Genomic DNA, 25,866 nt, shown 5'->3' on the forward strand with positions numbered 1-25,866 from the left:
ATTATTTTATCTTTTTAAGTGGTTTTAAATAAAATTAATTTCTGCATTTAAGTTGGCACTAATCACTTGGTCTAGTCCGTTAAAAATTAGTCTTTTTTCAGCCAAAGGAACTTAAATAATGTTTCCATGACAACAAGAAGTTTTACTTTTATTAGCTTTTTTTTTTTTTACCATTCTATGCTTGTTTCCAACTTGCACCACATTCATGGTTGGAGGGAAGCAATATTTTAGCGCATGCGCCAAGATAAACACACAGTCCAAATGTAGAAATTTTGGTCTAGTAGAATTTTGCTACATTTATTACTGCTCCGCTATTTTCAGTTCTTTCGTTGCAATGAAAACTTTAATGAAACTAAAATTAATATAATTCACTAATACAACATCATTACTCTAGAATAAGCTTTCTTAAAACATTTTTAATGGCGTTAGTTTTGAAAACGGCTTTACCTGTAGAATTTTTCACAATAGAAAAATGTGTATAGTATAGCAGTTTCAGCATTTCGAAAAGTAAATTGGAATTTATCAAATACAATCAACTGATAAATTAATGACGCAGTCACTAATTTATCAGTAGATTTTAGTCGCTACTGTACATTCATGCCATCAGATTGATAAGAGTTGAAGAATTTACTTTAGTCATCAGATATATAATAGATTCATTTCAGCTATCCAAGTATTCATATAATAATACTTCACGTTAATAATATTAAGCTGGAGTACGTAACGCTTAGAAAAGTGCTTGCAATCTACTTTTGTTGCGGAATAGTAAGTGAATTCTGCTATCAAGTAGATTACAAGAAGAACCTGTTATTGCCACCGAAGTATTACCACACTCGTCGTTCGAAAAAGTTCCACGTTAAGTCTTTATAGTCGGGTTTCCGAATTATTGAAAAAATAAAAATCGTAGCTTATATATAAAGCAAATTCCGTTTTCGATGTTTGCCTATAACTAGAGAACGAATTGACCGATTTTGATGATCTCTTCACCAATAGAGGGTGTTCCAAAGATGGTTTATGTGCATTTTCATCAATGTACACCTACATATTAAGGAGCAGTGATTAGTTGTTTTTTTTAACCTCCCTCCACGGCCCATACTGCAGTTTAACGATATCTGGCCACTATTTCTACTTTAAAAAATAAATTTTAAAAAAGTGGGGGTTGCCACACGCTCACATATTGATTTGGCTCGAAGATAAAATCAGGAGTCATGAAATCGATTCCATTATAAGCGCCGAGATACCTTCTCCTCAGTGAGACAAAGAACTGTTGGATATCATAACAAAACATATGGTGCACTGTCCATGCGGACCTGTTCATCCAAACTCACCGTGCATGAAGTCAGGAAAGTGCACGAAGAGATATCCAGGATCATTTATTAATGAAACTCAAACAAGTGAGGGTGGATATCTATGATATCGTCGACGTGCTTCTTCAGATGGTGGCCTAATTGCTACCATACATAATAGCCAAGGAACTTTTGAAATTGATAATCATCATATATTGCCTTATCATCGGGTTTTGTCGCCAACCTTTAATGCGTACAATAATGCCGGCCTGATTGTCCGAGTGCTTAGCGTATCCGCTCTCCAACCAAAAGGCTGTGGGTTCGAATCCCGCCGTGGGCATGGATGTTTGTGATTGTCTGGGGAAAATGCTCGTTGTAGTGGTGAACGGTAGATGGCGTTGGTGTAGATGATGCGGATAGTGGAGACGGAGAGTGGTAGAGTGGGTGCCCTCCCTCGATGAGTTTTGGACTCCCTGGAGGTGTCAAAATAATAATAATAATAAATGTTGAAATTTGCATTTCCGTGAAATCCAGCAAATATTTATTCAAACATATCAACAAAGGTGCAGACCAAATGAACGTAGCGAAGTAGATTCATACCAAACTGGACGATACATCAGTCTCTCTGAAGCCATTTGGCGGATGTAATCTTTTGATATTAACGAACACCATCCAACCATAGTTCATCTCGAAAATGCTCAAAGAATATATTTCACAGAAAATAACACATTCAGCATAGTGGAGTCGCCAAGAGACACAACATTAACGGCCTTTTTTAAGCTATGCATCGAATATATTTTACCCAAACACTGACCTATTTACGAGATACTTACATATACACCTGTCATCAAAACAAATTTCAACGAAGACAGAGTACCAACGTGGACGTTTATCCTGGTGTGAAAAAGAGCTATGCTCTACGTCGTGCGTATAGTGTACATTCCAATAATGCTGAATGCTTTTATTTACAAATGCTCTTAATGAGTGTGAAAGGACCAAAATTATTCGGCGACCTAAGAACAGTAAATGGTGTTGTACATCCGACATACTGGAATTCATGTAAAGCCCTGAATTTGATAGAAGATGCTTCTCACTGACCCGATTGTCTCAGCGATGCAAATCGCTGTGGTCAACTTACAAAAATCATTTTTCGCTTCGATACCTTGCATCAAGAGCGTTCTACTCATTCTCGGGCGCAGTTTAATGAAGCAATATATAATGAGGCATTACTGAGACTTGAATCAATTGTTATGTCAATAAGTGACAAAAGTGTTAAAGATTTCGGTCTTCCGATACCGAACAAGCCTTTGTCTCTAGATACAGATTTAATCCGGGAAACCCCATATACAGTTTCAATGAACTTCGGGATTTCACTAATTTCAGATCAAGCTGAAGTTTTTCACAGCTTGTTAAAACAATTAGGGAAACTTTTTCTTGGATGCTCCAGGTGGCACTGGAAAACATTTTTACTAAATTATTATTAGTTAAGTTGAGAAGCCGAGGTAAAGTCGCTTTGGCTGTGGGATCCTCAGGCATAGCAGCTACTCTGTTGCAAGATGGTCGAACTGCTCATTCTGCTTTCAAAGTATCTCCTACAAATGTGACTAATGATACATCTGTGTGCAATATATCAAAAAGTAATTTGGCGAAATTATTACAAAAGGTTTCTTTGATTGTTTGGGATGAATGTACAATGTCCCATAAAACAATGTTCCTGTTGAAGTGGTCGACAGAACACTGACGGATTTAGATCAGACGATCGAAGAATGTGTGGAATAACTTTTATTTGCCGGTGATTTTCGACAAACACTGCCGTCGTATCCGATGGAGCAGAGCGAGCCAAGTGAATGCCTGCCTTGAGAAATCGTCACTGTGTCATGATATAAGAGAGGTTTCTCTCAAAACTAACATGTATTCGCCTACATGGATTCTTTCTCCTCAAAATTGTTAATGGAAGAATGTTAATGTACATGAAAGAGACGGAAAAATTATATTAGCACACTGAAATATTTGGAAAATTGTCCGAACTGTTGTACAGTGTCTACCCATCTGTTGAGAACATAACAGGAAAGTCACCTTCTTGGTTCAGAGAGAGTTATCCTCGTATCTCAAAATGACAGCATGTCAGTAATGAACGAGTTGGTTCTTAATAGGGTTAATGGATCTGCTAGTGTTTACAAATCACTAGATACGCCTGTGGATGTAGATTCAGTTCATTTGCCCATGGAAGTTTTAAATTCGCTTAATCTACCTGGATTGAAAGTAGGTGTTCCTATTATGTTGCTCCGAATTCTGCACCCTCCCTCCTCCCCCAGATCTTTGCAATGGAACTAGGCTTCAAGTAAAATCGTGAAACTGATTATGATATTAGTTGTGATATTTACAGGTCCTGGTATCGGAGAAATTGTCTTCAATCTTGGATACCCCCTCATTCCTTCAGACTATCTATTTGCATTCAAACGGTTACAATTTCCAATAAGAGTTTGCTTTTGCAATGACAATTAATGAAGTCCAAGGGCAGACCCTTACATATGCAAGTTTAGATTTAAGTGATGAATGTTTTGGACAGGGGCAGGTATGTAGCATGTTCTCGAGTTAGCAGTCCTGAGAATTTAATTATTTTTATCAAGGATGATGAAACTTCTAATGTTCTTTACACATACATGTTTTAGTGCTCACAGACGAAAGCACAGCACCAAATACCCCAAATGAAATACATTTAATTATTTAATAAAATTAAATGTTTATTAATTTTTATAAAAATGTTTTATTCCTACACCAATAAAATAAACATTTTATTGGGTATGGAAAATACCCAAAAGAAAGTAATAGCATGTTAACATTCGCTGATATGATAGTCAATCCTGTCTTTGACCTTTCCAGATCGCCACTTAAAAGAGTGTATTGAAGATGTTTGGAGAATGCTTTCCACAGGTTGCGTAACTTAGAAATTACAAGAGATCATTTGCCGCTAGTTTTTGAGGGTCGGTTGTATCAGTTTGTAATAAGAATGTTGATTTTTAAAACTATTTTAAGCTCGGAACATTCCCGACGTATTATTAAAAATCCAGGTGGATTAATTCATTTGGATCAGCAAATCAGGCAGAAATAGAACTGATAATTTTGTAATAGTCTGAAAGTCTATGGAAACACCTTTGTTCAGTACCCGTTTCTCGCCTCCTTCAGATTGTGTGTGTGTGTGTGTGTGTGTGTGTGTGTGTGTGTGTGTGTGTGTGTGTGTGTGTGTGTGTGTGTGTGTGTGTGTGTGTGTGTGTGTGTATATATATATATTTTTTTTTTTTTAATTGACAGAGGATGTATTTAAATAAGACTCATAATTCAAGGAGATAAGTCAGAAATTCGCATGAAACTGGCACGTATTATTCCGAGTCAACAAACAGGTTGTGTGAAATCTCTGGTAGTACTAGTGGAAATCTGTATACCAGACACACATTCAAACAGACACTTGTTTTCGTATGTGAGATGTATCCGAAGGTCACTGTACGATCTTCGATACTGAACAAATTAAAACTCTGCCAATATTAAAGCACTTGAGGAAAGAGAGTGCTGAGTAGAATTTATTTTATCTTTCATCGTAAATTTTCAAGCAATATAAATTGTGTTTATTTAAAAAATAAATAAAATAAAATTCCAGCCTGTCTTTGTTTTGTATATTTTTCCATATTAATATCCTTTTAAGTTTCTGAAACTTAATTGAATTTGATGTTTCAAATTTAGCAAGAGTTTTTTGTTGAAGATCTCTAAAATGTACTGCTAATATTCATCTTTGAAGCGGAATTAACAGCAAGTCAGATTTTGGCCTTAAAGAATACTCGACTTGCTGCAGGCCGAGATTTTTGATAGTTGAATATTCTATTGCATCACTCACTTGACACCGACTCTGGTGAAAGTCTTTTTGTCAGTGATATGTGTTCGATACTTTGATCTCGTGGCTCGTTTTGTGTTTATTTATCCGAACGAAACAGTAACGAATTACTTAATCAGTGTTACTAGATGGTTTGAAGTTGTGGAAAACTACTGTGATATAATACTTACACATGAAGTTCCTTAGTAACGAGATTACACCCATTAATTAGAGGATTACGCTTTTTTGTGACATAACACTTTGTAAAACTTGAATGAACACTAGGGTTGATACAAAAACCGATTGAAAAAAAAAAAAAGATTTAGAATTCTAGTATTTCAAAAAAAAAAAAAATGGTTAAACCGGTTTTCGAATTTTTACAAAAATAAAATGTAATTATTAAAACATTAAAAAACTATTTATACTTATTTTAAAAATTTTCAGTTCATTTAATATTTATGGAACCACAAAAATATAACAAAAAATATACTTTATACAAAACCAAATAAATAAAACTAAAATCCGTACAAATTATAATATTTTATATCATATAGTCTTTCTTCAGGAAATATGATTTTCAAAAAACATAAAATGTCCACTGAACGATTACTTAATCTTGTTCTTATTCTAGATACAAAATTGCTTGAAATAGAAAATATTCTCTCACTGGCTACTGAACTTGGTTTTATCGTTTTCAGGGAATCTATTAAATCGAAATTCTTTGTTCTTTTATTGGTTGCCTCAAATACTGAAAAATCGGCCTTCAGTGTCTTCGGATTTGATATTATTTCTTTAAGGTTCCTCAAGAACCCTATGAATTGACTTTTTCACGGCTTCTTTTAGAGCATTGCCCTAATTACCGTAATAGTTTCTCCGATATATTCATCATCGGAATCTGTTTCCATACTAGAATTAGGATATATTCTAGACAGTATTTTTCCAGATAACTTAATAATATCTCTTAACTATTCCATCTCGTTTGGCGGTCAAGAATCAGACTTAATTTCTTTCCTTTTTAAATTACATCTCATAATGTAATTACAGTATTACATCCCCTAGGGGCTGTGTTTTTACATTATGAGAAAATATCAAGGATAGTGAGGCAGCTTGCTCCACCTTTGATTCGAGTTACCTTGGTGTTGCACTACCAAGTGGTTACTTACACTTGAATTTGCCGATAGTTTTTCGGTATGAAACTCATAGATCTTAGTCCGAGTTCTTAGAGTTTCGCTTACGGGCAGTTAAATATCAAAAGATTCATATCTCCTTCATTATTAGTAATGGATGTGTTGTGCATAATATTTTTAATTGTTATCAGTTTGATAAATTTTGTTCATATCGACACCAAGGAAAATAGTCAATTGATAAGGCATTTGGTAACGTCATTTGCATTAATGAAATGTTAATAATTTTGTAGTATATGTAAATAAAGTATATGAGGCAATTTGGAGACATGAACGTAGCAAATGCAAGCCATCCTCTGCAAGGTTGAGAATTACAGCACACAATTTGCTTGCTGATTATGTTTGTCGCCAGAGTGGTGTTAGTCTATATATAGCCTCACTGTGAGTACTTGGTTAATCCCCTCCCCCTAAAAAAAGTCTGGAACACTTAAAGTAAGAGTTTGTCGTAGACCTTAATCCACCGTTCATGGATTAAGGTCTTCTTGTGATGCATGCTGCAAGAAAGACTCAAGTTATCATACGATTCTGTTTTTTAATGCGAGTGGTTCGATTAAGTCTTACACAATGGAAAAGTCCCATCGCGATATCCTAAATCACTTTCAAATTAAAAGCGAAAATACTTTTTTTAATTAATAAAAATAGAATTTTTGGAGAAAAAAAAACGTGAGGGGTGCGGATTTAATTTCAAATTTTGTGATTCGGATTTTTCTTATTGGCTACACGCCAAAAGATACCTGCTCGCAGAATTTCAGCTCCTTGGCCATGGGGGGGGGGTAAGTATTTTGATCTTGTCAGCCAGTAAGATACACGTGATGCCATATGAGACATTGACCTTTCTAGAAATGTCAGGTGCTGACTCTGGTACTTTAACTTGCTCGAAACTGATTGGTTATGATTAATAATGTAGCGATCCTGTAATTGATGGTGAAACACATCGGTGAGTGTGAACATGAATAAACGCCTTTTTATAGCATCAGAAACCCCCTGAAAGTAATTTTTAAAGTTGTAGTCCAGTACTGTGAAATTTATAGATTTGATGCAGAATTAAATATTACATGACTTCATTTAAAATAAATGAGAGAGTCTGTAACTCAGTCGGGTGCTCTTTGGTTGGAAAAGCCTTGGTTTGAATCTCGTCTAGGATAAGAATCTTCGAGGACTTTTCAACTGAAATGAGTTAGTTGGTCTCACGTGGAGATATTTCCCACCCCCGAAACAGGCGAGGCAGCAAACATGCCTGTCTGATTACGTATTCTTCAACAATCTATCTAGTTTGGCAATTTTCTTTTTTTCCTCACTAGGTTGGATTGGGTGTTATACTGACAAGAAATTATATTCTTTATATTCATTAAAATGAAGTATCTTTATGACTAGCAACTTTCATAGTAAGACCTGTTGAGCAGTACGAAGTCAAGGGCAACCAACTTCAAGTTTCCCTAAGCATTCCATAATACAAAACATTGGAGGCGCAGCAATTATAATGCTGTCTTTTCATTTTGCTTGCAACTATTTAAACAAATAACAATATAAAGATTGGGAGTCTGAAGTATGTAGATAGAAAAATAATAGCAAAAAATGGAGAGAGAACATCTTAAGGATAGGCATCTGGATACTCCCCATATGTAACCTTAAGGAAACTTCTATCATAATGCTAGACCACCTGAAGAAAGACTATTTACAAGTTCGATTTTGATCACTGACTAGAGAACTCTTTCTAGACTTTTTTTTCAGCCGGTTTCTGTATTAATCATAATACAGGAACCCAGCTATAATGGGCAAGTAGGCTTTCCTCGTTTTTAATTACGCATATCAGAAAAATCTACCTTAAAACTCTGTTTCAGATAGTTATACGTGTGTGAAGGTTTAAGATCATAAAATGATAGTTGCGTGAGTTCTGTTCTGTACTTTCCTCTTAATGCTTGGATTCATCGATAGCCATGAGCTTAGGTGGTTGATGCCCAGTGGAGATCAGCTCCTCACCGATTTACAAAAGTTGGTTGGGGTTAAAAGAACTTCACCTACTTTTTTTTTCTTTTTCTTTTTTTTAAATAAGGGAGCGTTAGACGATTTATTTAAAGAAGAGTATTCATTTATTTTTCGGCCTATTAAAAATGTTTTAAACTGTTAAACTAGATAATATTACACGCCTGTTATCCTTTCGTAGCCAAATATTTTGATATTAACCAGAGAACTTACGAAAGTACTACCTTCAGCATCTGAGTTGTGTTGGTCTTACACTATTTAAGACACCAGCTCTGCTCAGGAGCCATTATCATTGTAAGGTTTCACTTGTCTGACAGCTGTTTTGAACTGTTGGGTTCTCATCAGAGACCAGGCAAAAATTTTAATATAGAGAAACTCCTGGATGTCAAAACGATTGCAGTCCCATGTTGGAAAGTTGCATTTTTCATAGTGGATTCTAGATTGCTGAAGAAAATTGGTAAATTGTAATGGTTGAAGAAAGAGCTTGGTTGGCGTTGCAAAGCTATGGCATGAAAGAATAATAAAATTTCGTTATGCTGAAGGTTTCATTGCCCATAAGCTTTATGATCCTTTTCGAAACTTCTAGTCTTTTCAAAATACGTAACTATGAATAAAAACAATGTTTATCATTTCGTTTTTTTTTTTTTTTTTTTTTTTAAAAACTTGGACAAAGTTTGACTTTGAAATAATGCATGAACGAAAAGCATCGGTCGCTGTTGGATATAATGCCGAGTTTCTGCTTGTAGACTTTTCAGCATCAATTTTCGACTTCCTGATAATTGGTGTGCAACTACAGAGTTCTTATAGACAAATAAGGAATCTGGAAATTGAACTTCCGGTTTCCTTTTCTGCTAATCTCCTAACAAAGTGGGGAGGGGAAAACAGCAGAGATAACAAACTATACAAAATCGATTATTTGAATGATTATAATTATCCTTTACGTATATATAGTTCATAATTATTATTATTTCCTTTCAAAGCGTTGATCGGAAGTTACACTAGAACGTGCGAAATTATGTTAAATATCATCCTTATTGGATAGTTAGCCGTTCTCCAACCAACAGCCTTGTGATTCAAATCCTACCGTGGCACTGATGTTTATGAATGTGTTTAGGGGATAGATTTTCGTCTTCTGTTGTGAAACACCTCTTTGCTAATAAGGAATCCGGAAACGGCTTGAAAAAATGTCTTCTTTGGGTCTTCAGAGCAGGAGTCTACGATTATGTAATCTTTATTCCGTCCATGATACTAAACATGTAAATTTTAGCCTTTTGCGGATGAGGTTGACCTTTAAATGAAAAAAAAAGTAATATTTATTCGATATATACGTACTATAATCGGAAGAACAGCTGTGGTGTGGCAGAAAAGAACCGGGCTTGAATCCTGTTTGATTCGAAGAATTTCAACTTGTGCTTAGCTTACCCTCAGTTGTAGTCTGGTCTTACAGGTTTTTTACTTTCAAAAAACAGAGGTCCTAAAACACACCCAGTTAACAGGACGGGATATTCACCTCACATCCGCGATTGTTTCTACACTGCCCCTAAAACAAGACCCCTTTTAGGCGTTTGAGATCTTTGCGTTATTGTCAAATAACGTCAAGATGCATCGTTCAAAAGAACGGTTCTTTACAAAGAATTATGAACTAATTCACATATAGTGGTTCATAATTCAGCCTGAACTAAACTCGATTCATTTGTGTATCATCATCGTCAGATACCTCCAGGAAGTCGAGGACTCGTCGAGGAAGGCGGTAGATCACCCACACCAAATGTCACACCTTCTCTTAAACTCATTCACACCGAATGCATTCACCACTTCAACAGATAAATTGTTCCACTCACTCACTATCTGAGAGAGAAAAAATGTAGCTCTTAACCGCACACAAACTTAACTTCTACGGATGTCCCCTTGTCCTCTCCTATAAAACACCCATTCAGAAGTTCTGCTAAGTAGTCTGCATATTCTTAATCTGTCCTCATAATGAAAATTGCAATTTTGTTATGTGACCTTTGAACTTTAGTTTCCTATCCCTAGAGCGGAATCTTGAAGTTATGGTGCCTCGCAGTAATCTTGGATTTGATTTCATTGGATCCTCTAAGTACCTCTGCCCTCCCTCCAACTTGGAGTGATTTGGCAGCTTGATATATATATATATATATATATATTATTTAACTTGATAAAATATACATTAGAAGATAGGTAACAAAAGGACTATTTACATATAAGTATATATATTACAGAGAAAGATGGATTTTCCTTTCGGATATACAATAGAAAATGCAATAAATGAATCAACATTACAGTTCAGTGGTGATCATCGCTTTGTTTGCGGGACAGGTTAGATATGTGCTCCAAGGTATCTGAAACTTTGCAGAATAGACACAGATCCGTTTCTCTTAGCTGAAATTTGTAGAGCTTAGGAGTTGGCAAGATGTTATGCCAAGCTAAACCAGTGGATGTGTATATCACCATTTAAGGTATTAAACTACTTTGTGAGTGGGTGGTGTGATGTTAAGACTCCTTCCTTAGCGCACTTATGCCATCACGTGTTTTTTAGTTAAAATATTTGAGTTTGAAACTCATCTGTGACACGAACAGTCTGGGATTCCCCTTCAAAAAAATAAAAAATAATAAAATAAAAATTACAGTGTATTTGAATCATCGGGTTAATACTTTTCCAGTTTCGATCTAACATCAGAGCAGTTTTTCTTCAGGTATTGATAGAAATAAAATAGCGAAAAAATATACAGGAAACCTCGTTTAGCGCGATTAATTAATGCGCTCTAAGCGAATGCAGTAAACAATAGTCATAATTATAATTCATCCATCAGTTAGCGTAAATTTGAAAAAAAAAAATAGTATAAGCTATATTAGAGGATAAAATCATTTTCTAAGTTAATTCTAAAATCAATTGCTTAAATTTTTATTTAATGTCTAAACATTTGATTGAGCTACTTTTTTACAAAAAAATGAAGTAAAAATGTTTGACTCGTGCTTCACTTTTTCATCTTGTCATGCAATTTGCAATAGCTTCATCAAGATTTCGGTGGACTTCGAAGCTTCGTTCCATATCAGGATCAGCATCAAATAAAATTTCCTTAGCATTTCGATGTGATTGAAAACTATCTCAAGTTCTTTTGCAGTTAGCTTCTTTGTCGTATCATTCTCTTCTTGGTCGCACTCCTTATCATCATCATCTTCATTTGCACGCTGTTCTTCTAGTTGAAGGAGATCATTCTCGCTTAACTATTCTGGATGGGAATCGAGCAAGTTTCTCACATTTTCGTTATCCGTTCATTAAATCCAAGTTTGATAAGGAGTGCGACCAAGAAGAGAATGATACGACAAAGAAGCTAACTGCAAAAGAACTTAGCTGGTTTTCAATCACATCGAAGTGCTAAGGAAATTTTATTGAGTTTAAAGTCGCCTTCTGCATTTCCTCCTAATAAAAGCGTAAGGCGATCTTTAGATACTTCGTATCCTGGGTGAGATGCTTTCAGTTTTAGCTAGGAAAGCTTTTTAGCATCCACTTCAAAAAGAGACTAGTTTCTTCGACGTTGATTATTTGCCGATCGGCCATAACTACCCTCCTGAATTTTCCTTTGCTATTCTTCAAGAAACTTGGCCAAGAATCTTTATCAGCACTAGCAGATTCCCCAGTTATTCTTACGTTATACAGTTCAGTTCGATTTTTAAAACGGTCAAACTGTCCTAAACTCGCAGTAACGCTCTCACATTCCTCTTGAAATTTGGTTTCTTTCAATGAGATAAAAATATTGCGAGCGTTTGCCTGAATATTCCTTATACTAAGAGGTATTCTTTTTTTGGTTATAATTTTCAATCCAGAGTGACAGAAGACGTCCATCTCGATCATTAAATGGCTTCTATTTTCTGGTGATCTGCACACATAAAGAAGCAGTAGCAACTTATCCTTGTTCTCTGTATTCTTTACTCTTATTTAATATAGTCCAAACTGTAGACTCGCTGTATCCCAGGTTTCGCACAATCCTTGTATTACTAGCGCCACCTTAATGTTTCTTAATGACTTCCAGCTTTCCACTCGCTGCAGATTGGCGACAAAAAATTTCGAATAACGTAAAAAATCGCATTAACTGATTAATCACCCACTTAAAGCGGGAAATAGTATCATTTCACTCAATAGGACTATCTGATTATCGCGCATATCAAATTCGCGTTAAGCGAGGTTTTCCTGTATACAGAAGCAATAGCTGCATTTCCTGTTGTAACCAGTGAGAACTTCCTGTCATTCAAAAATTAGCACAGTGGACTTATGCGAGGATGATAAAGGTCTTTTAACGTTAAAAATAATGAGTCAATAAAATAAACATGAAATATTTTAAAACTTGATTTTTGTATGGATTTTGCCGAAGGTTAATTGAGTAGATGTACTTCATACAGAAGTTACAAAACAGAGGCAGTCGGTTATGCTGAAACGGCCCCATTATTTCAAGACATGACGTTAGCTTAGAGGTCTGATATTGTGTACTATCATTTGTAATTAGTGCATTAAGCAAGAGTGTTGATTGGGCATAATAAGGTATCTGTATGATAAATGACGTAGTGGCTGATATCTATAAAATAGATATGAACCCCAAAAGATATCTGTATCACGATCTTTCAAGGAAAAAAAAAAGAAAACACGTATGCATTTGTTCCAATAATAATGATTAAACTATGATGTCCACACGCAACGAACTATAGCTCAGCTTACAAGATTTAAGAAGTTGTCTTTAAGATTTTATCTATATTCCATTATTCTCTGTTTTCTGTGTTTACAATCTCCTCCTATGTCCATCTAATCACATCCATTTTACGATTGGCTATCTTCGGTCCCCATATATCCTATCCCAGAAGAGTTTTTTTTGTTCAGTTGGAGTTTAATAGACAGTATTTCCTTATTTGGTACTTTTTTATATTATTATATTCGCATCAGAACGAGGAAAAACAATCTATTTCTTAACTCTGTATATATTATTTGCATATAGTAAATAGCAGGTTACTTTGGGGGGAGGGATTTGTTGACACGAAGCTGTAAATTTATAATATAGATTCATCCACTACTATCATGGGTACTGCATATGTTTACAGCTTTCTGTGAATAATTTTCGTTCAGTATTTGTACACTTCTTGAGGGTTACTTACATAGGAATTTATCATTTTTATTTCGTGTCGAATACTTTTGAAGTTAGTGTTTTCCTTAAACTGAGGTGATGAATTGTACCTTGCGTAATTTATTAAATTTAAATACATTACTGACTCTACTAAAACCGGTTTAAAAAAACTTTCACAATGTCTAGAATTTTTTATTTAAAAAAAGAGCTGTACTAAATAGGATTGTTGACTGATTTTTGCAGCCGGAGCCCAAGGGAAATAATTTAACATAGGAATTTGTTATGAAATGAAAAACATCGTTTTTGGCTCTATGAAATGTGAAATCTATTATTTTATGTATAAGTGCTGGTGAATGTGCGAATCAATTTAACTTTAATAGAGTTCATTAAACAAATAAAGACCAGAACGGAAACAAGTGTCGGACCAAGACAGACGACATTTGTTCTCGTTTGGTCTTGTATACGATACAGCAAGGAATTGTTGCATTTAGAGGAATGGAGGCGAAAAAGATAGCCGGTTGCACAAAATTTATTGATGGACTGTGCGTAACGTTAACATTAAAAAAAAAAAAAAAAAAAAAAAAAATCTTCTGTATCATAACGTAGAGCGTACCTGGAAGTGGATTTATCTCCTGTTGGTTTAGTTTTGTAATATGCGTTTTTGTGAACGGTAAGTTATATCGGTTGAGGCCGTGGCATAGTGACCTGTTATTTGCAAGTTTGCCCTTCGATAATTTTAGCGAAGAGGTTTATTAATAACGAATATTACTTTTTAAAAATCAGCAAAGAAATGTGGTTTTCAAATGTTTCAAATATTTGGCAAATTGATTGTACTTTTCGCGATGACTTTTTTCGGGAGTGCGGGGGATATACTTCTGCTGCAGTAAATTTTTCTCTCTCTATTATATATATATATATATATATATATATATATATATATATATATATATATATACACACACACACACACACACACACACACACACACACACACATAATGAGCCTCCGTAGCTCACTTGATATAAACGACTGAGTAAACTGGGTTCGATTCCCGTCAGTGACTTATGGAACCTTTTATCTGGCCTTTTTCGCTAAAGTTGAGTTAGCCGGTCTCATATGGAGGTAGGGCGTCTTTTTCACCCGGAAACTCGGGTTTTTCGTTCCCCAGAACAGGCAAACCGGCCCGTGAACACACAAATCTACAGACATAGGACACACTGGGAGGCATAGGGCTTAACTACCTTATCCTCGATACAGTAGCGGTTAAATGTAGAAAAATCCTCGACACCGCAAGGTAAAAGAGGAGTGAGGGAAATTGCTTCCCCTCCCCCCTAATAACGCATAATTCACATGTTTAATTTGTATTATAATTTATATACTAGATTCGTATTTAATTGATTTTTTTTCGTATAGTTACTTGAGGGAACAAGACAAGGTGGGGGGGGGGTATCCCTATTGCTTCTTTGGATCCGCCTCTAATTGCATGTACCGCTGAGTGAGCGCATATAAAGAGGCAGCTTAAGCTTACGTTTCTATACGATGCCCGTGCTGACTAAATTGTTTTCGACATTTTATCGTCATTTATTTTAACGCAGAGTGAATATGACAAAATCGCAACTCAAAATTCGGATATTTCAAATTTTGCGTTGTATGGACAAGATAGTTTTATTTACAAATAATATTTCTTTCGTCTGATATTCACGGAGAGACGAGAACAAGAGATCCTATTAATTTTTTTTTTTTTTTTTTTTTTCCTCTCCGAATCCAGCGCGTCGTGGATGTCAGGCTGACGCACACCTGTGCATTTGCAGAAATAGGTTGGCACGGGCAGTGAGAAAAGACAGCAGTGCGCCGTATTATTTTTTATTCGGTTTTCGGCTTGTAGGTCGGACATCATAGCTTTAGAGGAATTTTATATAACTATTCCAGCGTGATGAGAAAAGGTTGCTTAAAAACATGTTTTCGTAATTTTTGTTAACTCTCCCCTTTATGTGATATGCTTTTGTGCTCTGTGTTCATCAGCAATTCTTGTAAATTTTCTGTTTTTGTCCCACATTAACAGCAAAATGTTCTTTCAAGTTTTCTTTTATTATTTTTCTTGTACTCCGTAACAATATCTGATTGTCGATCTCAAATTCCTTTTATAAATGCAATTGGCACTTCTTGGAAGCGTTCGCGTTTTTCTATAAACTGGCCTTTGCACTGTTGCATGCGTGAACAGCGCCATTAGTTGTTAGCGGCAAGTCAATAGCTATATAGTTGTCAAATGGCGAAGGCTGCGATCAAAATCGCCGGTTGTATGCTTGTGTGACGGCTCCACCCGTTTTTCTTAAAGAAGACCAAGCATATATCTTCTCAGGGAAATTTAGAAAAAATTGCTTCTTCTGAGTATGATTAGAAGTTGGATGTTGGCATTACTGGTTGCGTGCAATGTACACTTGGCTCATAGGTCCTACAGTTCCGAGTAAGCTTTTCTGATTATTCCTAGTGTGTTAATTATTATTGCTACGATTGTAATTTGTAGTATTACATAACTGTTGGAAGCTTCTCAATGAAGTAATTAGATATACCGTTCGCTAATATTATTACATCCTGATATTATATATCGTTTGGTGCTTTGGGTATTCGCGGTTAAGGTTTTATAGTTGCCATTGTAATATTAGCATTTTCGATTAAAGTCTATCGTTTTTTATTGATTTAAATATTTTTTTCCCCAGAAATTTTAACAACTACTAATGGCACAGTTAATTATGAGACTGTTGAAACTCCTTTTAACGTAGTTATTTGTTTCTAATTCTCCTTCATGAATGTAATAATCAGGGTTTGACTGACTATACCAAGAAAATCAATTATATTAAAACCTTTACTTACTGAAAAATCATGACGCTCCTGAATGTTTGAAGTAGAAAAGAAAAAGCTAAGCTATTTTTGACTCTTTGTAACAACTGGGCTTACAAGTTAATTTTAAGTTATAAGTTAAATTCATTTTAAACCTATTAATTTTAACTTGCAAGCCTAGTTATTACAAAGGGTCTACTTCATCACCAAAATAGCTTAACTTTCTCTTTTCCACTGTTGGCAAATTATATTAAGTTGTTGGCTAAAGATAAAGTATATTAAATTGTTTTGGAAACATACTTCATTGTGAAAGATTTTTATTTTAATTATATATTATTTTTATGGCTATATAGCCTACTTTCGTTCAGGAGTGCCCCCCTTTTTTCCCCCCATGTCATTGGCTCTTTACTCAAATCTTAGAGCTTTACTGACGTGTTATAAAACTAATATATGAAGAATAATATGGGAGGAAAATTCAGACATACCTTTTTGAATGTTGTTTGCTGTCTCCTTATCCTTATGCATGTCTCTTTATACATTCATCTGCTGTTAGGCTGTTAAAGGAAGGGGGTTTTGGGAAAGTGTGGGGGAATTATTTGAAAAAACCTGTTTTTTTTATACTCCCCCACTTTCCCAAAAACCCCTTCCTAACAGCCCTAATAGCAGATGAATGCATATCGCCAGAATAAGGAGACGGCAAAGAGCATCCAAAAAAATGTATGTCCAAATTTTCCTCCTATATTATTCTTCATATATTAGTTTTATAACACATCAGTAATGCCCTAAGATTTGAGTAAAGAGCCAATGACATTGTAAAAAAAGGGCACTCCTAAACGAAAGTAGGCAATATTAGCCATAATAATAAGTTTATTTTAGAGGAGTAACATGGGAATTTACCCAGAAATAATACCTATTTTAATTGTAGTTTCTGTGAATTTATCAGAATTTTTCCACTTGTCCAGCTATCCTACTCATAATTTCTCGAATTCCAAAGAGGTATGGTGATCTTCCAGTTATCTGGCATGTCGGGGGAATAGATTTTACTGGCCAATTGATATGCTAACCCATTCAGGAACAAATTGAGGCTTTTGTCATTTGAGGATCACATAATTATGAGATCACTGTACTTAAGGGAGGATCCAAATCTGAGTCGATAGTGGGAAAGTTGCACCTTTTACAATCTTCTTTCCCCTTCTTCTTTTCTCTTGAGCAGATTATGTAATAATCTGGATTTGGAGATACAGATGAAGGAATAGCTGCATAATTTTCACTTGTCGGGGTCTTGGAAAAATTTTTTAGTCATCAGCATTTTTAGTGCCTCCTGGCTTCCTAATTCAAATTTTATCTAGCTGTTGCCACATGAATCTTGTCAGTTTGTCACAAGTCTGGGATGTGTATTGGCATGACTTCTTGTTTACTTAAAACACCTTTTGGTATTTTGGAGTAATTGCAGATTTTTAATGACTTGTTTTTAACTGTATTAACAACATCAAACAAACTATTTTATCAAAAAGATGCTTTATTAACTGCTCATATTTCACTGAATTTCAAATCAGTATCATCAGAGAACAACACAGCTTGTATACGCGATAGTGAATAAGTGAAACAATACAGTTGTAATGGACAAAAGATGTAAAGTCCTATTTTGGTGTCCTTTAATGTTTTAAAATAAATAAATTAAATAAAATTTTAAAAAAATGACAGTTATGTGGGAATTGCTCTTAAGATAAGTCTGCCAAATTTTTGGTAAATTAATGCAACCATATTTGTTCAGTTTTAGGAAAATTTTTCATAGCCATGGAGACTGGGCTAAGGAGAATAGATGTCAATTCAATGTGGCAAAATGGTTATGCATTTTGGGGTGAAAAGATTAGCAGCAGTATATCACATTGGTGGAACTGTACTCCTGGAAATTGACGAGGGCAGGGATTTGGGAGTGTTGGTGGATAGGGAGTTGAAATTTAGGGGGACACATTGCAAAAGTGGCTAAATCAGCTCATCAAATCACTTGGTTGCTGAAAAATACTTTAACAAGCAGAGACAAACAGGTTATTGTTCCTCTTTATTGAGCCTTAATAAGACCTCATCTAGACTACTGTGCCCAGATATGGGCGCCAGGGTTTCTTATGGATGGGGAGGAGGTGGAGAGGATCTAGAGACGAGTGACCAAGATGATAGCAGGTCTATGGAATGAACCTTATGAGAACAGATTGAAGATTTGTGGGTTGCATAAATTGGGATATGCAGAAAAAGGGGTGATATGATTGAGACATTCAAATTACTTAAGGGTTTCTATAAGATTAATTCAGAAGATATTTTTGAGAATAAGACTGGTGGTTGGAGAACTAGGGGCCATACATGGAAGCTGGGCAAGTGTGTGGTGAATGAGTGGAATAAGCTGCCAGAGTTTGTTGTGGGTGCCATGACTGTAAATGAGTTCAAAGCAAAGTGTGCTAGAGGGTGAAGTTTATTCTTAGGAGAGTGGATCAGAGTTGCTATTTTAACATGAGGTTTGAATATGGTGCAAAGGCCATGTTTCATCAGTACTTTGGCTATGTTTTCTGATGTACCTCTGAGGAATAGAAATGATGTTGTGTTCCTGTGTATCACAGGAAGGAGAAGTAATGGGGCTATGTAGTATTTTATTTTGTAGGACTTGTAGCCATTGGCCAAGAACGTATGGTGGAGATATTTGAGTTTTGTGGACAGATGTATCGTTAGAACAAATGGCTCTGTTTTTAAGTGTTTTTAAAATGCCATACTGTTGAACTGGTGAAGATGTGATTTGTTTATGTAGGTATCTTCCTGCGTGTGTTGGTTTTCTGTAAATGGAAAAAGATAGTGATCCATCTGAAAGGTGGGTGACTAAGGTGTCAAGAAATAGTAAACAGTTATTAGATTCTTTTTCTACTGTGAACTGGATTTTGGGGTGTTGGTTGTTTAGGTAAGTGGCAAACGCATTCAAAGTGTCTTGTCCATGAGGCAAATGGCCCCTACAATTGTATTGTTTCTCTTACTCACTGTCGCTTATACAAGCTGTGTTGTGCTCTGATGATGCTGATTTGAAATTCAGCAAAATATAATTAAGTTAATAAAGCATCTTTTTTATAAAATAGTTTGTTTGGTGTTGTTAATGCCATTTAAAAATAAGTAATGAATAACCATCAACACCTAAACTTATCTGGTAGATTGTGGTTTTTTAAATTGTAAACATCAGTTGTGTAATTTCAAGAAGGGCTTTGTGAACAGAATTTCAAGTGTGTTAGAACATGTTTAATGCAATAAAGAATTCTATGATGATTGCAATTTCTTATGCATATCTAGACTTTTATTCAGTAAGTAAATTCAAAAACTCAAGTTTACTTACATTCACACCTACTTACCATCAGAGTATGACATAATTGCCCTTATGTATGATATAACTGTGTCAGTTATAAATTGCTATATTTCTTGTGTAACAACTTTTGGTAGGCTCTTTCTGTAATCTTTCATTGGATCCACTGAATTCTCACCCTCAACATTGTGAGATTTTGGCTATAGCAGTTTAGCACAGAATATAGAAAAGGCCTTAATTTTGATATGCTTGCTTATTATGCATGATTGATAATAAGTTCAATAAGCTGATTGATATATAACAATCAGCTTATTGATTCAGAAAACTTGTTTAAAGCATATTTTCATTTAGAAAAAGATATACAGGGTGTTCGGGATAAATTTGACAGTTTCGTAAGGAAAAAGAAAATCTTCTTTGTATCTATTAAATTTAATGAATTGACAAAAAAACATTACAGGCAGAGTTAATTACAATACTATCAACAAGATTTACTCAAAATAATCACCATTAGCATCGATCACAGCCTTCAATTCTGCTTCGGAACCTCGAACAAGCTGATGCTACAGTCTCCCTGGGAAGGGCCGCAAAAACTGTTTTAATTTTATCCATTAACTGGGCTTTTGTATTACTGGAAGTGCGATTGGTGTCTTTTTCAACTGCGCCCCATACAAAATAATCCATGGGGTTAAGGTCTGGGGAGTTTGGAGGCCAAACATTTGGACTGGTGAAGTCGTAGAAATTTTCAGACAACCATTTTTGACTTTTCCCAGAGGTGTGGCAAGGGGCCGAATCCTGCTGCCATACATACGGCCTACCATTGGCTACCCTTGTTATCCAGGGCTTGACTACAGTTAGCAACTCCACGAACAAAGCCCGAATTCCAATGCCAGGGTTCTTCAACACCTGTTCCTGCAGATTTGCGAGGAATTCTGCTGTACGAACGCAATCAGATCGTCTGCTAGGGATCTTTCTTCTTGCTACATCCTCGTAGTCACCATTGCAAGTCTCTAGTTCATGCCTGATTGTTTTTACTGTATTCAGGGAGCATTGGGCAGCAGTCGTAATATCCTTATTTTGATGGCGGGCACGAATCATCATGATACAAGTTATTCTCTTCCATGATTCAGGTGGGTTCCAGCTATCCATCCTTTCTGACATCTTGTATATGAATGAAGAAGGGTCCAAACTTTTAAATGAAGAGAAGTGTGTGTTAATACATGTAACTTACGGAAAAATATAATTAATTATAAATATGTCAAATTTATCCCGAACACCCTGTATATGTTTATTTATTTTTGCCTATTCTTTGCATTCACAATTCGTAAAACAGCTTTTAATAGAGAATTTTCATTGAACTTAATTTTTTTTTTCCCTCCTATAGTCAGGTTCGGTAGACTAGCAAAAAGAAAACTTTGCTCAATATAGTCTTATTTATGCTGAATAAATATTTAAGATATTCAACTGTGTAAATTTGACATTGAGATTTTATCAGTTTTACGATGCATTATATCATTGGTCTCTTATATCCAACCCATGCATTCATTGTTCTCTAATCCGCTGATGTACTGTAGGGTTAAGCACGTTTGTTCCGTATATAGCTATAAGGAATTTCAGTATAGGTATTACACATAGTCAGAACTGGGTGAGTGCATGTTTCACAACCGCACTTTTATTTTGTAAGTAAATGATCTGAACTAATTTTGTGCTTCATTTTTGTTTTATGCTGTATACAGTAGTAGTGCTGTGTTTCTTGTGTAACAACTTTTGGTAAGCTCTTTTGCTGCTTTTGTAGGATCTTTCTGTAATCTTTCATTGGATCTACCGAATTCTTACTCTCCACATTGTGAAGTTTTCGATGTAGTAATTTTAGCACAGAGTATAGAATAGTTTTGTTGTACATGTATGGCCCCGTGTTCTTGTTATTGCTTCTGTGTTGATTTAATGGGAATAAGGTACAGCACAGATGAATTAAATTGAACTATATTTGTAATATTTTCTTTATTATTTTATTTTTTCCACTTGGTAAGAAAGTAAATTATACTTGCCAAGCAATTATATTCTTGTTTTTAATCCCAAGTGTAGACAAAGTTTTCATGCAAAGTATCTTCATGACTAGGCTACTTATATATAGAGGCTGATGACTTCACATTATTTACCTTAGTATCCCATCATGCAAATGCTATATATTAAGGAAGGGTCACTATTCATTAAATGGTGATACACCTTTTTTACTATGTGTGTATGAGAAATATGACTTCTGCATTATCTCCTTCATGGATCTGGCTCCCGCTGATAATACCTCAATAAAAGTTGAAACCAGTTGGGATAGTGACCCTCCTTTAATGCATTGCATGATGAGATACTAAGGCAATTGATGTGAAGGTATCAGCCTCTATATAAGAGGATGATGACTTCACTCAAGTTGCTTTAGTAATTAGCCTCTGCATAAAAATGCCTAGTCATGAAGTATTTTCATGTGCAAACTTTGTTTTGTTTACACTTAGATAAAGGATTAAATAAGAATGTAACTTATTAGCAAGTATAATATTGTTTTTGTTTCAGATACATACTTATATTGTAAAATGAGTGTAGCTTGTACACAAGCAACACAATGGAAATTATTAGATGTAAGGCTTAAAATCCTAAGAAGATTTGTGCTGTGGGTGTTAGTCTTTAGTTTAGTTTAGTTGAGGTAGGAGGTCTTAAAATTGCACTTTTAATTTCTGAGTCTCTCACACATCCATGTTTTTAAGTTAAGTTGATTTTTAAGAGCAATTGTAGATTCCAGACAATTGCATGTTTCAATATAGACTGAAGTAAGCTGTAGATGGAATTGGCATAATCCATACCAGTAGTTGATTTACTGTTAGCCTTTTTCACTGGTAGTGAAATTGGCACTTGATGACGTTCTGTATTTTAGAAAGGATTGAGGTGATGGCAGATTTGCCTGCCTGCCTCCCCTCTTTTTTTTTAGGTTGATGTATAATGTGTGTTTTGCTTCCATGCATTGGAATAAGCTCAAACTGAGTATTAAAAATTGTAGAGATGATGTAGGAGTGATGTTAGCTACAGAGCACAATTGAAGAGATATCATTGGGACCAGAAGACTTGAGTGTAGATCACTTAGTATTCTTCTGATCTTTTTAGCGTTTCCAGATTATCTAGTCCTTAGTTCACTTACAATATTACTGTAGGATAGTTCTACATTCTTTCATGGATGGGATTCACAAACACAAATTATGAAATGTCTGTGCTGTTGCATTCATATTTTCAAAAATATATTCTTCAGTGTGATACAAACTTTGTACTATAGAGCTCATGGTTATTTCAATACAAACACACACACACACATAGGAAGTTCCTATATAATATATGCATTATTGCTTACACCAGGGGTCGCCAAACTTCTTTGACCGTCGACCCACCGTATTTTACTATTACATAATTATAATAGGACAAGCAAAAAAGATGCTTATGTGAGTTTTTAACTTGTTTATTTTATAGTTAGTGTTTATTGTATGTATAATATAGTATATATTATTATATTGGCTTAACGTCAAAGGGATATGTTTTTGACGTCCTTCTTAACATGACATATTTGATAGGAGGGATAAATAATATGTAAAATATAAAATTTAATTTAGATAACAAAATAACAATAATGCAATCTTCCTTTTATATATATATATATATATATGAAAATAAGACTTAAATAAAAGAACCAATGGGCTTCACTTCGGCGATGTAACATTATTTAAATGAAGGGGATATTAAATCCAAGATTCGGTATGAAACTCTTTGATTCCGATCTTTGAGTTTCTTATTCGGCCTTGAAATAATGTAGGATTTAATATCCCCTTCATTTAAATAATGAAAATAAGACTTTTATTAACCTAGTATACAATTTACTAACGTTGTCAATGTGAAGGGTGTGCTTCGTGACTCTTGACAAGATTAGAAATGTTGAGTTCGAAATTAGTAAGTTTCAGCCTTAAATCGCCACGAAATTCTATATCTAGCTTATTTCTTTGTTTTGTTAAGATGGAATTAACATGACTGAAACCAGCTTCAACCATGTATGCGCCGGCCGGGCTGGAACCACCGACATCTGTTTATTGGTAAATACATCATTTTGGCCTCCGTAACTATTTTCATGACCTTGCTCTATCTTACAAGTCTTATTCATGTCACTGTTCCCACGATTCACTCTTAATTGCGTTGTCAGGATGGAGGTAATCCAAGTTAACCGAATTAAATATTACCCATTGATTCGGGCTCAGGGGTCGATAGAAAAATATAAGACCCCTGAGCCTGAATCAACCCCACAATGTTTTGGCGACCACTGGCTTATATAAAGGGCATTTCAAAAGTAAATTCTGCTGCTGCTGTTTACTTAAGATTTTAGCGAAAAAAAAAACAGTATATGAATTCAGATGTAAACTTCAAATTATTTCTCAACATAATCTCTCTCCCTTTTACAGTGACTGAGTTAGAGTAGAACTCATGATACCATTCTTTAAAAAATGGAAATAAATAATAATAATAATAATAATAATAAAAACTGCAAAAATTAGAGAAATTCCCCTACTGATTGTCCTAAGCAAGATTTGTGCAAGCATTACTTGAGGATAGGCTAAGAAAAATAGTTGAAAAAGACTTATTGTGGAACAAACTGAGTTCAGGCCAATTAAGTATCGTCCAGAGCAAAGATTTCCTTTAAGACAAAGTCGGTGAATTACGGAATAATATAGAAAGATTAATTATTATACGGGTACCTCCATGGAGTCCGAAGACTTATCGTGGGAGACTCAATCTATCATACCTCTCCTTGAACCCATTAACAGAAAAAGCACTGACAATTGAATCTGGCAACCCATTCCACTCATTCACTACTCTTCAAGCAAATAATCTAGTCCTTGTACCTTTATTCAACTTCCAGGGATAATCCCTTGTGCTAGTCCCTCTAGCGAAGTGCTGAAATATTTACCCTCTATCTACATATAAAATCCTTTAAGCAACTTAAATGGTTCTATCATATCCCCTCTTTTTCTCCTATCAACCAACTTCTGCAATCACACACCTTCAATCTATCCTCATAGGGAACATTCCGCAGGCCACTTACCTCTGAATTCTCTCCACCTCTTCCTCATCCCCCAAGGGACCAGACTTGAGCACAGTAATCCAGATGTGAGTAAACTCTCTAAACTCAAGATGGTAAACTCTGGTGTGAGACTAAGAGCTATCTCCACTTTTGTTCATCATCTATATGGATTACATTATGAAGGAAAGTGGCACTAAACCTGATATCAAATTTGGAGATTTAAATCTGAGATGTTTACTTTATTCAGATGCTGTTATACTCTTAAATTAATCCAATACAAATCTGCAGGATTCCTTGACTACATTGAATAATTGCTGAAAAAAAACTAGATATAAAAATCGGCAATAAAAACAGATTATAAAAATAGGCAGACTACTGAAAACATCAGTAGTCTGCCTATTTTCAGCAGCATCCTGAATGGAGAGCCTATAGAACAAATAAAACATAGCTATTTAGGCACTTTTTAGTGAAGATGGCAAATTAAATATGGAAATAGACCACAGAATAAGTAAAGGTGGAGATCCTGGGAAGTCAAATGAAAAGTTTTCTGACTAAGGAATGTAAGTAGACATAATCTCAAAAAATTAGAGACAGATAACTAAGGTGGTTAAAATATTTATGTAAAATTTTTGATTTGTGAAAGGCATCTTCAATAAAATGAATAGTGGAATACCCAGCAAAATACAAGTAACAGAAGAATTTTTTTTTTTTTTAATTCTACCACCACAACTGTAGTCAGTGAATGGTCATTTAAATTCTCAATTACTTAAAAATAAACAATAGGAATTACCAAAAGACAAGTGAACTAATTACCTAAGCCATGAAATCTGTTCGCAGTAGGATGATATAATAGTTTCGTAATTTTCCTTATAAAGGCATTCCATAAGAATTGTGCTCTTGGATAGAAGTTGTGCATTATTCCACAAGATTCTGTGCTTAATAGGGACAGCATACATCTGGCAGTATTGGAGTCCCTGACAGATAAGACTATGCCATGGTATATGTGGTATGAAAATTGTTGATAAGTTAAAATAAATTTTTTCATGTGGTACTACAAACTATCCTTAATGATATATATCAGAAAGTTGCTCAGTCTTTCAATATTTGATTCACTGTATTTATTCAAGTTTATCAAAGAAAGCT

The 25,866-nt window shown here is 35.0% G+C and overlaps 1 protein-coding gene across 2 annotated transcripts in view; it reads left to right on the forward strand.

The window, feature by feature from the left end:
- Positions 1 to 25,866, forward strand: part of LOC150095758 (phosphatidylserine decarboxylase proenzyme, mitochondrial-like) — a 143,754-nt gene that overhangs the window by 52,551 nt on the left and 65,337 nt on the right. Inside the window, exon 1 of one of the 2 annotated variants that reach the window (XM_090410749.1) lies at positions 15,851 to 15,914. The exons of the other annotated variant lie outside the window; for it this stretch is intronic. Within the exon in view, the coding sequence (XP_090266875.1) occupies positions 15,856 to 15,914 (59 nt within the window). The 5' untranslated portion in view covers positions 15,851 to 15,855. Of the gene's footprint in view, positions 1 to 15,850; positions 15,915 to 25,866 lie in introns of those variants that run through there. 2 annotated transcript variants of the gene reach the window in all.

This window comes from Typopeltis vanoorti, chromosome 20 (assembly GCF_054136105.1).
Source record: "Typopeltis vanoorti isolate ZY-2024b chromosome 20, IOZ_Tvanoo_1.0, whole genome shotgun sequence".
Taxonomy (NCBI): domain Eukaryota; kingdom Metazoa; phylum Arthropoda; class Arachnida; order Uropygi; family Thelyphonidae; genus Typopeltis; species Typopeltis vanoorti.